Source organism: Electrona antarctica (assembly GCF_951216825.1).
Source record: "Electrona antarctica genome assembly, chromosome: 5".
Classification (NCBI taxonomy): Eukaryota; Metazoa; Chordata; class Actinopteri; order Myctophiformes; family Myctophidae; genus Electrona; species Electrona antarctica.
Genome location: NC_136810.1, coordinates 21140126 through 21155332, shown reverse-complemented (window position 1 = coordinate 21155332; position 15207 = coordinate 21140126). Strand labels below are relative to the sequence as shown.

The 15207-nt window shown below is 43.2% G+C and overlaps 1 protein-coding gene across 3 annotated transcripts in view; it reads right to left on the bottom strand.

The window, feature by feature from the left end:
- Window positions 1-3656: 3656 nt before the first annotated feature.
- The window catches only part of ferry3 (FERRY endosomal RAB5 effector complex subunit 3), a 28736-nt gene continuing 17185 nt past the window's right edge, over window positions 3657-15207 (bottom strand). The window contains exons 10-15 of one of the 3 annotated variants that reach the window (XM_079501763.1): window positions 13455-13523; window positions 11843-12045; window positions 9010-9067; window positions 7186-7272; window positions 4536-4669; window positions 3657-4497 (exon numbers count right to left, since the gene is read on the bottom strand). In XM_079501763.1, coding sequence (XP_079357889.1) covers window positions 4462-4497; window positions 4536-4669; window positions 7186-7272; window positions 9010-9067; window positions 11843-12045; window positions 13455-13523 — 587 coding nt within the window. In that variant the 3' untranslated portion in view covers window positions 3657-4461. Of the gene's footprint in view, window positions 4670-7185; window positions 7273-9009; window positions 9068-11842; window positions 12046-13454; window positions 13524-15207 lie in introns of all 3 variants that reach the window. The other 2 variants (XM_079501764.1, XM_079501762.1) reach the window with 2 other exon arrangements.

Genomic DNA, 15207 nt, shown 5'->3' with positions numbered 1-15207 from the left:
CAGTTGAAAACCCCTGATTTAAAACATTGGCGTGCTCACTTCGTGCCGCCACGCAAGCTTGTACAGTATCTGCTATTTTTGAACATTTCTTTAAAAATGTGTGAGATCTTAGGATCTTTTTTTTTCTTTTTTTTAATCGGCCCTCAGTTCTTGCACATGTTGGTGTGGAAAACATGGAGAAGTGAAACGCTGAAAATAACCAAGAGTCTGTTGGTTATTTTCAGCGTTTCACTTCATACTTAACGTGTGTGTGTGTGTGTGTGTGTGTGTGTGTGTGTGTGTGTGTGTGTGTGTGTGTGTGTGTGTGTGTGTGTGTGTGCGTGGGCAGTTGACCAGTGAGTCAGTGCTTCTGAGCAGTACGGGAAAAGTACTCACAGATTTTCTTACTTAAGCAAAAGCATTAAAATACTGCAATATTGAAATACTCTGTTACAAGCAAAAGTCAGGAATTCTAAATTTACTTGAGTAAAAGTACAAAAGTATTGGTATAAAAATGTACTTAAAAGTACCAAAAGTAGAAAGTAGGCCAACTCTTTATGCAGAATGTCACCGTTTCAGAATATTTCGAATGCATAAAATGTCTAAAAATCATTTGAAAATGGCAGATTTACAAGCTCTAATTTTTCTTAGAGCTTGACCGTGCTCTGACTTTATATGGTGCGTTACCCATTCAAATCAACATTGTAAGAAAGGTGATGGCTGTTTTTGGTTGTTTTGGGGCAGTTTTATGCCGTTATATTGGCCTATACCCAGTCGCCTATACCCCACCCCAGAGTGACAGCCAGGCAGTAACAAACACATTATTTTTATTTGACCCACATAGTAAGCAAATGTATAAGAGAATTCACCAGTCTATTTCAGTGTTTTTAGCTTTTCTTGTCGAGCCACATGACGCGCTACGCATGCAGAATGAAAACAAAGCAATGCTGGATGGTGGACGTAGGTCTTTTAGGTGCTGCCACACTATCTAAAGAGCCGCGCACATTCTCGGCTGTGCGCAGCTTATTTTCAGAGTTTTTAGACAGCTGGTGGATGGAAATTAAGCTCCACCTCCGCGGAAGACTTGCGCGACGGCCAGATTCCCGGAAACGTTCTCCTCCGCGCAAGTCTTCCGCGGAGGTGGAGCTTAATTTCCATCCACCAGCTGTCTAAAAACTCGGAAAATAAGCTGCGCACAGCTGGGCCCACCCACCTTGAACAACAGCCAATCACCTGACCTCACACAGCCCAGTGGGCCCACCCACCTTGAACAACAGCCAATCACCTGACCTCACACAGCCCAGTGGGCCCACCCACCTTGAACAACAGCCAATCACCTGACCTCACACAGCCCAGTGGGCCCACCCACCTCTCCACCTGACCTCACACAGCCCAGTGGGCCCACCCACCTTGAACAGCCGCTAATCTAGTGCATTGTTGCTGCTTTACACATGTTGCACTTTTCATCTGGCTTAATTCTCACCAACAATAAAACACTAATCTTTTTAGACACCATTTATTTCATTCGGATTAGCAGGGACATTTTCTGTGGAGCTTTGGTGCCCAAAGTGCCCATATGGTAGATCTGGCCCTGCAAAAAAAAAACACACACACCAAGGCAAGCACCAACAATAATGAACTCTTATACCTCTAGGTATTACGTCCATCTGAGTTAGAACACATTTTAAAACCACTGTATATAGGGATGCACGATTAGCACGAAGTAAAAATAAACTTTACATTTTTCTACATTTCATTCTCATTGAGTTGTGAAAACAGACACTTGTAAAAGAGTATAGGGAGTATAGGGAGTATGCGCATGCATAAAGAGAATGGGAAATCGAGTGGCAAATCGAGTGGCAAAGTGAGTTTAACATTGTTTAATGTCGTTTAATGCAATTAGATATGACTTTTCTGTTTGGATGCATGGGCTGTCAAGGCCAGAAAGTAGTTTTTATCCACTCAGTAGGCATTCCTGTATAACTTCCTGGTTTGATGATGATGTCACACGCATACCCTCTATAGGCTATTTATTGATTGAATACTTTATTAACAGGCGTCGGGCCAAGCCCCTACGGCCTAGGATTGTTTTCATTGTGGTCCTCTGTATAATATCGGAATCGGTCAGAATTGGTATCGGCAGATATGACCCTGCAAATAATCGGAGATCGGTCATAATTCCATAATCGTGCACCCCTATTAATTACGATAGTTTAGTTATAATGGATGGCCCTAGCTTTGCAGGGAACACAATAATGGGCCGACATCTGAATATGTCCAAGTGCAACTAAAAACAACGTAGAAAATACCAAAACGTACCGAACGGCCTATGTAATGTCTGTGACAAGTTGGCAGAGGTTTTTCAAATACAGTTTTAATGCTGTCAACACCCATCAGTTTCAGACAGTATAAGTAACTATATGACAACATGTCAATGCAACTGATAATCAATGCCAAGATGTACTATAGGCCTACCATCCGTCTGTCTGTCTGATCATCCCTTCTGCAGCTTTAGGAACACTGCCACCTGTTGGTCAAGAGGGTCTAACGCACGGACTCCCCCACACGTTCACACTTAAAGGAGAATTCCATGCTAGAAGGCTTTCTTACCTTTATTTGTAGTCGTTACGTCCCCACCAAAGAGGTCCAGGTGTTATTTTGTGCAAAAGTGCATTATTGGCCATTTCCCCTAATATAAGCCCTCAATGGGGGTTGGGTTTTTGTGCTAATTTACTTATTTCCATCGAAATAAGTAGTAAAGTGTGCCGCTTGGGATACTATTTACATTATGAAGAGAGGATATATATAAAAAAAAATGATGGAAATAAGCGAATTAGCACAATACCCCATAGCCCCATTCAATTCACTATCTGTACCAAGTATAGACCACTAGACCTACTGCACAATGCACATGCAATCAGAGCTGCTACGTTTAAACACATCTTAAATCTATCTGAGGCTTTTTTCCTATATTTAACCCATTTTGGGCAGGAACCCCTTTTGGTGTGTTAATGTGTGTTATACTTTAGCTATTGAAAAAGCCAACGTTTTTAACTAAAATATTTGCTTCTGGGGGCGGGGGGGGGGGTCCCTCGAACAACATATTTTCAGATGGGGGTCGGCGGCCAATTACATATAATCTTGGGGGTCCTTGACATGAAAATGTTTGAGCACCACTGACATAGAAACATGGGGTTTTTCAAAAAACTGTCAGGATTTAGAAGCAAAAGCAAAGCAAAGCAAAATTACTATATTTACCCAGGGTAACTGGACTAAGCATCAGATACTTGTTTACAGCCAGGCCCTGCTCATAGAACATTTCACGGTAGTGGTTCAATGCCTTGCTCAAGGGCACTTCAGCGTTGGTAATTTTAACGTGCCGGTCCGGGGATACGAACTGGCGACCTTCCGGTATCAAGACCGCTCCGCAAACCGTTCGGCCACCGCTGCCACAAAGCCATTTGTAGAATCATCCTCAGGTCTAAATGGGTATAGCCTTGAGAAAAAAATGCTATTTGTTAAAAAAGTTCAGATATAAAAAAATTATAATACAAATAATAATAAAATAAAAAGATTTTGTAAAATTATCTGAAGTGAAAGTATACATGATGTGAGACAACTCACTTATCAGACAACTCAACTTGTTGTCAAATAAATATACAGGTTTAGTAAGTGGGTAATGCGAGTTGGCCACCACACAATTATTTTATTTTGACAATAATAATACAACATTAATATAAAATAATATTGTATCTTTGTGATACATACCAATGAATAGGAGCTATACAATACCGACAACATTCCTTTGCACTTTCCACGACTATCTTCAACAACTTGGAGACGCCGCCGCTCATCAAATAATCTCTCAGGAATGAGACAAAACAAATCAATCTCCATGAATTTAAAGGTATATTCAGTGATTTCACTTAATTAAAATATCACTTTTTTCTTTATATATAATCCTCCCTACTATAGTGTGCTAACCATATAAAGTTATTTTTTTTATAGATCTTTAACTCAAAAGTTCAATTATTGTTAAACATCTGCATTAATTCATTTTCAAGAAGTCTACACATAATGGGCCTTTTCAAAAAGTATTTATTTAAAAAAAGGAATTCCACGTTCCTGGCATTAATACGGTTAAAGGTCTACGTTTTGAAATGTCTATGGAAAAATGAATGGGGAATTATCTTCCGGTGCCCTCGCAGGGGGCGGAAACTGCGACGCTCCAATGCATTGTACTCGCCGGCACCTGCCCCTCTAGCCCATTTTGGGCGGGAACCCCTTTTGGCGTTAGCATTATGTTATGCTTTAGCTATTGAAAAATTGCAGATCTACAAGCTCATAGCGCGCCACCGAGTGGTGCGCTACGAGCTTGTAGGTCTGCTATTTTTGAAAAATCGAAGAACGACTGACATAGAAACATAGCTTTTTCAGAAAACTGTCAGGATGTAGAAGACATCAAATGGGTTAAAGCAGGGATCACAGAGGCTGGGGCCATGGAGGACGAGGGTCTCCGTCAGTGCTAGCTGGGGCCATGGAGGACGAGGGTCTCCCGTCAGTGCTAGCTGGGGCCATGGAGGATGAGGGTCTCCCGTCAGTGCTTGGAGGTCAGGGTCAAGGTCGAGGACACACGGAAGATCTGAGGCAGCATGTTGCTCAGCTGGTAGAACATTTCTTCTGAGATGCTCTGAGGAACGCACACACATACAGGCACACACGCACACATACATACATACAGGCACACACGCACACATACAGGCACACACGCACACATACAGGCACACACGCACACATACAGGCACACACGCACACACATACAGGCACACACACATACAGGCACACACGTATGCATACACGCAAACATACAGGCACACACACACACATACAGGCACACACGCATGCATACACACACAGGCACACACACACAGGCAGACATACGCGCGCACACACACACACACACACACACACGCGCAAACATACAGGCACTCACACACAGGCAGACATACGCGCACACACACACACACACACACACACACACACACATTAAAGCCACTCTACGCAAATACAAAAAACACTAATTGTAATGTTTTGTGTACAGCTAGTGTTAAAGTCTTAAAGTATTAAAGTCGCTTTAAGTGATTATTTTTGTTTGTTCTGTTACAGTAAGTAACTCTACTGTATATTCATTGTTTTCGCCTTTATTTTATGTTTTTGAGTGGTGCAACCACTCCCTTACGGAGCTATATGTGTGTGTGTGGGTGGCTGGGTGGGTGCGTCTGAGCACGAAAACAGCATGGTTGTTTTTCACCACCCGTGCGCAACCTAACACACACACAAACACACATATTACCTGTATACGTATATGGTGATTTTGGGTGTGCCAGTACAGTACAGTACAGTGACAGTACAGTACAGGGTACAGTAGAGGGACCCCCACACAGTAACTCTGTCATTTCTCAACCGTTTCGGACGTGGGGCACCGGCCTGTGGGTCTCGCCGTCTCCATGGGTTCAAAAAAATCACACCCGTGTGAAGTGAGTGGTGCAACTCTGTGTGTGTGTGTGGGGTGGTGGGGGAGTTCCAGACCCACAGGCCGGCACCCAGGGTGCCCCGCGTCTGAAACGGTTGAGAAATGACAGTTACCGTGGGGGTCCCTCTACTGTACCCTGTACTGTACTGGTACACCCGACATCACCATATATACAGTTAATATGTGCGTTTATGTGTGTGTGTTAGGTTGCGCACAGGTGGTGAAAAACAACCATGCTGTTTTCGTGCTCATATATATATATATATATATATATATATATATATATATATATATATAATATATATATATATATATATATATATATATATGCTAAGACGTGTACAGACGTCCTGGGCACACCATGGGATAATTCCTAGGACGTCTGGAGACGTCTGGGGCACAAATTGGGTTAAAAATACTAAACAATCAGAGAACGTCTTCCTCCATTGAGCTACAGGGACAGGATGGCTGACGTTCGAATGCAAAGCAAACCGTTTCTTTCACTGCCATGCTTAAAGCCAGGGTGATGAGTGATCCGCAGCTACAGACTAGCACTCCTTTCATTCTAAGCCAGGCTCATTGTGCCACATTTGGGCTTTCGTGCCCACGGGCCACAGACACAAATATTCTGCTTATTATGCCTTGAATATAAGAATGACCCTGGAGACATGGAATATGATTTATGGAATGCTTTGTGTCTGCTTTCAAAGGCTCTTGTTCAGAAGAACGCCAGGTGTGCTTTCATAATGTTCTGCACAGCGGGCGTTGGGTGAAAAATGGATATCGTCGCTGTCAGCTTTTTTTTGTGTTTCTCAGAATTGAACGTCCTATTTTATACTTAACCCATTTAGGCCCGAGGCCTGACGTCGATTCCAAAAATTATATGTAATTGGCCGCCATCCCCATCTGAAAATATGTTCTTCCAGGGACCCTCCAGAAGCAAAGATTTGAGTTAAAAACGTTCGCTCTGAAAGAATATATATTCAAAGATTTGTGCCACATTTTCACGATAAAAAAATAAATAGCAGACCTACAAGCTCATAGCGCGGCACCCGGTGCCGCGCTATGAGCTTGTAGATCTGCTATTTTTCAATAGCTAAAGTATAACATAATGCTTAAAACACCAAAAGGGGTTCCCGCCCAGACTGGGTTAAGACGTGTCAGTGTTGCACAAAAGCAGCGGAAACAGCCGATCTGCAAGCTCACTAGGGAGTTGCGATGTGACGCGCTGTGAGATTGCAGATCTGTTATTTTCACCATGTAAAAGATTAGCAAAAGTGTGATAATGTAATGTAATATGACCTCACCTGGTCTATATAAAGGTGTGATTCACCACCTGGTCTAGGGCATTCACTTCTAGTCATTTTTTACTAGTTGACTAGTTGTTTAACTACCTATTATGTAAAAAAAAAAAAAGAGAAAAAAAAGAAAAGAAAACTGTGTACATTGGTGACTATAACTATAATCTACCTGATCTTGAGGCCTACAAAATCGGGACATTTTTTTAATTACTTTTTTTCTTATCAACTAGTCAACTAACTAGTACCAACAAGGTCGACTAGTGGATTTACTAGTTGACTAGTTGAATAGTCGACTAGTTGCTTAAAGCCCTAACCTGGTCTATATAAATGTGTGATTCCTCACCTGGTCTATATAAATGTGTGATTCCTTACCTGTGGGACAATGAACTGGACGGTCCGCGAGATGCCTCCATCCCATGACGCCATCTCCATCATGAAGCCTATAGAAAACCCGAAACACTGTCATTCTCATATTATGGGGAGTTAATAGCGTCATTATGCAACTGCATGACACAAAGCTTGAAACCTAGAGCCCGGCGACCCATGCCAGAGTTTAGGAGTGATAGAGATGATCCCAGATCTGTATAGTCCTAGACGACTGATTACAGCAAAGGTCGTTGGGATTCGAACCCGCGACACACCATCAGGGCTGGATTAGCAGCGTACTGTAGGAGGTGCCCGGACGACTACGCCAGCCAACCGGGACGATTACACATGTTTTGACCGATCATTTGAGATCCTTTAAAGGAGCATTCAGTGATTTGGACAACCCCCCCGGTCCGCCCGGTAACAAGATGTGCACATGCACGCACTACAGGGGGGGGGGGGGGGGGGGGGGCACGTGACAGGCCAACAGCACGCACACCAAGGCCCGCCCCCGCTCGGTCATGATTGGTGGAAGGCCCCTCTCTATCCTGATTGGATGAAGGCTGGGCCACCTAGACAAAAACGAAACCTACGTTTTTTTTACCCCAGGGGTTAACTGGGGACAGGGAGGAACACTATAGTAGGGAGGATTAAAAATGAAAAAAGGTGATATACCTTGGATTTGTTTCCACCCTAAAACATGATCATCAAGTATTATTATATAAAGTGTAAAAAAGTATACAGTATTTGTTAAAATTATGTTTTTATGTGGACACGCCCACCAGTTCATTAAGTATGCCTGGTTTGCCTGGTGGGTGGTGATCCACCTGAACTGAAGCCGCACCCACAGCTGTTGCTGCATGGTAAAAGGGGAGGGGATGATATTGTCATATCACTACATCACCGTTTAATTTATTAGCATGATTGACTGTCAAGGTTTCAGCCTCCAGGAAGAAACCCTAAATACAAAGGGAAGACACAAGTAAGACGCGCGAACGCGGGAAGCGAACGCAGCTCGTAAATTGCAATAACAACAATTAGAATAAATGACACTTTTTTTTTTTTTTTTTTTTAAAGTTTTTTTTAAGTTATGTTTTTTTTTAAGTTAAGTTGTTTGTGTGTGTGTGTATGTGCGTGTGTGCGTGCACGTGTGTTTGCAATAACAATTAGAATAAATGACGTACTTTTTTAAGTTTTTTTTTTTTTTTTTTAAGTTAAGTTTTTTTTTAAAGTTTTTTCTTTTTAAGATTTTTTCAAAAGTTTTTTCTTTAAGTTTTTTTTTAAGTTAAGTTTTTTTTTAAGTTAAGTTGTTTGTGTGTGTGTGTGTGTGTGTGTGTGTGTGTGTGTGTGTGTGTGTGTGTGTGTGTGTGTGTGTGTGTGTGTGCGAGCGTGCACGTGTGTTTTTGTGATACAGCTGCGCCCTCTGGTGGCGGGCAGGTGGTGTTACAGTGTGACACACACACAGACACACACACAGACAGACAGACAGACATGATCTGCTGGGTCTCATAGTAAATGCTCACTGCGTTCGCAATAATTGCACATAACGACACCAAGGGGTCTAATTATGAAGTACTGTCACCTGTCACCAAAAAATACAATAATCACAGCACTCCATCTTTAACATGCAATACATAAATATAAATACCGTTTTATTTAACTACTCTACTTGATTTAACTACAAAAACATTCAAAAATAGACTATCGACAAGCTCGCAACACAGGGCGGGAGGAGTGGGACGAAGGCTCTACATGATGCTGATGTCAAACAAACTCAGATAATGGGTGGAGCTCACGTTACAGCCATGATTTCAATCATCAATGTCTTACCTTTGACACATTTGAATACCAGCTCAGCCCTCTTCAGACACCACGGAATGGTCATCTCCTACAAAACAATATCGTGACAATAATAACCAATCACTTCACAGATACCTAATGAGATTCAAGACGGTGGTTCCCAACCTTCCCAGGATACACTCCACTTGAAAATCCTGAAAACACGGCAGCCAATAGCCTATGTTAAGTGCTGAGATGGGTGGGCTTGAAAACACGGCAGCCAATAGGCTATGTTAAGTGCTGAGATGGGTGGGCTTGAAAACACGGCAGCCAATAGGCTATGTTAAGTGCTGAGATGGGTGGGCTTGAAAACACGGCAGCCAATAGGCTATGTTAAGTGGCGAGATGGGTGTGGGCACTGCAGCCAATAGGCTTTTTTCTGCTCTTTTTTCTTTTTTTCCTGAAAAGTAACTGTTTTGGACATGTTGTAATGTGGTCCAGCGTTTCCTCTGGGTCACATGCATTCCTCCTGTGTCCACCAGTCCAAACATTCCTCCTCTCAAAGCATGGTGGCACTTCACTCCTCCACTGCTGTGGCTTCTGAGACAAACCACGGCTGGCCTTAGAATAGTGCTTCTCAATCTACTAGGATCTAGGTATGTAGGCATTTATAGCAGACACTCCAGTCTAGTCTTTATCCGGAGCAACTTACAGTAAGCAATGTAAACACACACACATAGAATGCAAAGAGACAATGCAAAGATGATGTAAAGTAGGATCATGGGTAAACCAAAACCCTAGCATCAGTCTAAAACAACAACTATAGGATGGCCGGTCAAAAAATTAACCTGGCTAAATAACAATAATCTAAATGACATTTTAATCTTTGCATACGACTGCAAGGTCGTCAAGGCTGGTGCTACGGGCTAAAGTGGAGTCTGAAGAGGTGAGTGTTCGGATTACGGCAGAACATTGCAGTTCTAATTGCAATGGGGAGTTTGTTCCACAGTTCCACGGTCAGAAGAGAGAATCTAGGACGTGTGGGGCGTTGCCCAGGGTGTTTTAGGGAAGGGAGAATAGTCTAGGACGTGTGGAGCGTTGTCCAGAGTGTTTCAGGGAAGGGAGTAGAGTCTGGGACGTGTGGAGCGTTGTCCAGAGTGTTTCAGGGAATGGAGAAGAGTGTGCGACGTGTGGAGCGTTGCCCAGAGTGTTTCAGGGAAGAGAGTAGAGTCTGGTACGTGTGGAGCGTTGTCCAGAGGTTTTAGGGAAGGGAGTAGACTCTGGGACGTGTGGAGCGTTGTCCAGAGTGTTTCAGGGAAGGGAGTAGACTCTGGGACGTGTGGAGCGTTGTCCAGAGTGTTTCAGGGAAGAGAGTAGAGTCTGGTACGTGTGGAGCGTTGTCCAGAGGTTTTAGGGAAGGGAGTAGAGTCTGGGACGTGAAACATTTGTTTATGATCCGTGATGACTATTTATATGTACAGTATTTGGTGTTATCACCTTGTGTTGTTCTTGCATACTGTAAATTGCTCTGGATTAAGAGAGTCTGTAAAATGCCTAAGTTGTAAATTGTACAATATAAACTGTGTGATATCACTTTAAAAGGAGTGGGTCACCCAAAAAATGACTTTCTTTCTATGAATTGAGTCTCTGAGCAGCCATCTCCAGCCCTCCTAAAATGATTGGCTTCGGAATGCAACAAAAACATCCATGAATTCAATTATAAGTAGTTTTTTTGGGGGGGCGGGGGGGTGAACTAAGTTAACCTTATACATCGGCCGCACCTTGTGAGTTTGTAGATCGGCCATTTTTAATTTACGGCAGCAACAGTCATGACAAACAAACTCGTTTCGGCCACTCCAGGACTTCATCTGCGGTTCAAATCATTTCAGACGGAGGTCCACACAGCACAAGAACATATTACTCCGCGAGGATCCTTGACATGAACACGTCGGAGAAGCAGTGGATCAAAGAAGAAGAAGAATCCGCTACATTCCTGGTAGCGTGGGGACAAACTCCCTGAGAAGCAGTGGATCAAAGAAGAGGAAGCCTCTACATTCCTGGCAGTGTGGAGACAAACTCAAATAGCTTTTGGGTTCGTAAACAAACGGTGTTGGTTGGACGAGCAGGCAGACGTGTTGTGACAGGAGCAGCACATCGTGCAGTCTGTCTGTCTGTCTGCCCAAGGCTTCAGCTCATTATGTCTGTCTGTCAGTCAGCCTAAGGCTTCAGTTCTTATGGGGACCGATTCAAAGACTTTTCTCTCTACATCAAAGAGTATTAACCGTGTGTTCAGGTTCAGGTGTCTGTCTGTCTGTCTGTCTGTCTGTCTGTCTGTCTGTCTGTCTGCATGGACCAGCAGCAGTGGTACGGTGATGGTGGTGACATAGTATAATTACCTCAGACATGGTGTGGACCAGCAGCAGTGGTACGGTGATGGTGGTGACATAGTATAATTACCTCAGACATGGTGTGGACCAGCAGCAGTGGTACGGTGATGGTGGTGACATAATATAATTACCTCAGACATGGTGTGGACCAGCAGCAGTGGTACGGTGATGGTGGTGACATAGTATAATTACCTCAGACATGGTGTGGACCAGCAGCAGTGGTACGGTGATGGTGGTGACATAGTATAATTACCTCAGACATGGTGTGGACCAGCAGCAGTGGTACGGTGATGGTGGTGAGATAGTATAATTACCTCAGACATGGTGTGGACCAGCAGCAGTGGTACGGTGATGGTGGTGACATAGTATAATTACCTCAGACATGGTGTGGACCAGCAGCAGTGGTACGGTGATGGTGGTGAGATAGTATAATTACCTCAGACATGGTGTGGACCAGCAGCAGTGGTACGGTGATGGTGGTGACATAGTATAATTACCTCAGACATGGTGTGGACCAGCAGCAGTGGTATGGTGATGGTGGTGACGTCGTGCGTGCAGCACACCTTCAGGATGTTCCTCAGGCCCATGATGGCCGGGTCCCGCGCCGTTATGTTCCCCGAGCGGATGTTGTCGTCCACACACAGGTGGAACACCACGTGCAACTCGGACAGGTTGCAGTGGCGCGAGATGTAGAACTCACCTGTATAGGGATGGAGCTCGTTAAAGATGGAGTGCCACAGTTTTTGTATTTTTTCCAGTTTTTCACGTGTCTATGAGGTGACAGTACTTCATTAAGACACCCTGGAGTCGTTTTTATGTGCAATGGTGTATTAACTTTGTATTTAGGGTTTCTTCCTGGAGGCTGAACCCTTGACAGTCAAACGGGCCAATGAAATAAACAGTAATATAGTGACATCACACTATCAGCCCCTCCCCCTTTATCATACAACTACAGCTGTGGGTGTTGCTTCAGTTCAGGTGGATTACCACCCATCACCACCCACCAGGCAAACCAGGCATACTTAATGAACTGGTGGGCGTGTCCACATAAAAGCATGATTTTAACAAATACTGTACACTTTTTGGAAAACTTATATTATAATAATACCTGATTATCATGTTTTAGGGTGGGAAAAAAATCGTGGCACCCCATCTTTAACCCATTTTGGGCGGGAACCCCTTTTGGTGTTTTAAACATTATGTTATAATTTAGCTATTGAAAAATAGCAGATCTACAAGCTCATAGCACGCCACCGAGTGGCGCGCTACGAGCTTGTAGGTCTGCTATTTTTTACAAATCGTGAAAATGTGGCGCAAAATTGGTTTTTAACTCAAATCTTTGCTCCTGGGGAGGTCCCTGAAACAACATATTTTCAGATGGGGGTCGGCGACCAAATACAGATAATTTTTGGGGTCCTTGACATGAAAAAGGTTGAGAACCACTGACATAGAAACATGGGTTTTTCTGAAAACTGTCATGATTTAGAAGACATTTGTAGAATCGAACTTAGGTCTAAATGGGTTAAGTTTGTTATTGATAACGAGCAGCTTATCGATCAGGCTTATCGAGCCCACTATCACGCATTTTCTATTACTAGACCTGTACGTGCCTGTCGGCCACCGGCCTACGGCACTTGGGAACGATGCAACTTGGGAGCCTAATAATACCCGTTGTCATAGCACCGATTTTAACTATCTGTCTGTGTCCCACATGGAGAACTCTCCATCTGTCTGTCTGCCTGTCTCTGAAGAGTGCAAACTGACTGCGAAAAGTGGACTGGTTAAGTAATCAATTGGCAGGTGTGGGGTTTGCCATGGCAATCAATTGGCTGAGGCAGAGGTTGGAAATTGCACAGGTGAGGGGATTTAGCCTGATTAGGCCCACTGGCAGAGCCTGACCAGAGCCTTTTGTGGTGGTTCTGGTCTGGAGAACCGTGGGTCCGACCGACTCGATGCCGGGCACTGCACTCCCTGTGGGGGTGTGGAACGCGTGTGTGGAATTTGAAGTCGGTGGGGCGAACGGTTCTCGAGTTACGTGCATTACAACCGCACACACGCACATGCACACAGAGACATGGTGTCATTTATAGATGACAATATTCCACTCACCTGGTAGGATGTTGGCAGGGTTCCTCTCTAGGTTTCTGCTCTTGTCATCTCCGCCGTTTCTCTGGACCTCTGCCAGGGAATCAAACCCACACAATCATCACATCAATAATGTGAAGAGTAAACACAATAGCTCATAAAAAGGGGACATAAAGGTGATATTGATAAAATGATAATAAAAAGTAATACAAACACTTAAAGGTATCTTCTGGGATTTCACTTCATTCAAAATGTCTTTTTTTTTGTGTGATAATCATCCCTACAATAGAGTGTGCTGACCAAGGAGTTCCTCCCTATCCCCAGTTAACCCCTGGGGTAGAAAAAAAAACACTAGTTTTGGTTTTGGCTGGAGGGCCCAGCCCTCATCCAATCAGGATAGAGTGGGGCCTTCCTCCAATCATGATTGAGAGGGGGCGAGCCTTGGTGAAACGAAAGAAAGCAGCAAATGAAATAAATAAATGAATACATAAATAGTAATACTCATCTTTTATTTTCTCTAATAAAGTCCTGCTAAAGATCAAGCTAAAGTGCTTACATTCTCTTGCGGAATCTGGAAACACCGAGCAGTACCCGTGCGTTCTCTCACCATGGGGGTTGTGTAGTGCATTGGTTCCCAACCTTTTTATACCACCTCAGCGGCTCAGCAGTGTTGTTTTTGTCGACTAAAACTAAGACAAAAAATGTTCGTCGGCTACCTTTTTCCACTGACGAAAACTAAGTGGAAACTGAATGGAAACTAAGCCATGACGACTAGAACTAAGACTAAATATACTGACAATTTCGTCAACAAATAAAAACTAGACTAAAATGTTAGGAAGGGAGTAAGCATGTAACGATACACTCAACTCACGATACGATACGTATCACGATATGAGGTTCACGATACGATTTTTCACGATATTTTCAACCCAATTATTTTCCAGACAAATGACAATTTTTGTTTCACAATTTGTATTTAACTACCGTACATTGCAAAAGTAGCATTACTTTCCATGTAAAATTACTTAATTTCTGTGCAACAACTGTAAAGAAGCTTTCTTGTTTAAACCTAGTTCAAGTTAACATGTGGCATCTTAGGATAGATGTAGACCTATTTGACAGTGCAGAAACATAATTTCCTTCTTTGATGTATTAATGAGCATCAATTAACGACCATCACCAGGGCACAGTCAGACATATACAGCTCCCCTCTGCAGGCCTCTACTACTGAAAGTGACTGCATGGAGTCTGTCTCATTTCTCTCCAAAAGCATGTGAATATGATGGAATATGATTACAGCTCACATTTCATATCACACACTAGCCCCCCTAAAAAAAAGATATTTTTTTGAAAATATATATTTTAAAAAAATAAAATAAATCGATACATATCGTCGGGATATAATATCGATATATCGCGATATACGATATATCTTTACATGCCTAGAAGGGACTAGTGGACAAGAGATCCAGTATAAGTCATTTTACACTTGGTTGCATGCTGAAAATAGCAGATCTACAAGCTCACAACGCGTGGTGGTGAGGTGACCACGATTCTAAAAAATAAAAAAAGTTTTCTAAATCCTAAAGGTTTTCTGAAAAACCTATGTTTCTATATAAGTGATTCTCAACCTTTTTCATGGCAAGGATCCCCCCCAGAATTATCTGTGTTTGGCTGCGGACGCCCCATCTGAAAATATGTTGTTCCAAGGACCCCCCCCCCCTCCCCAGAAGCAAAGATTTGAGTTAAAAACGTTCGCTTCACGATTAAAAAAAAA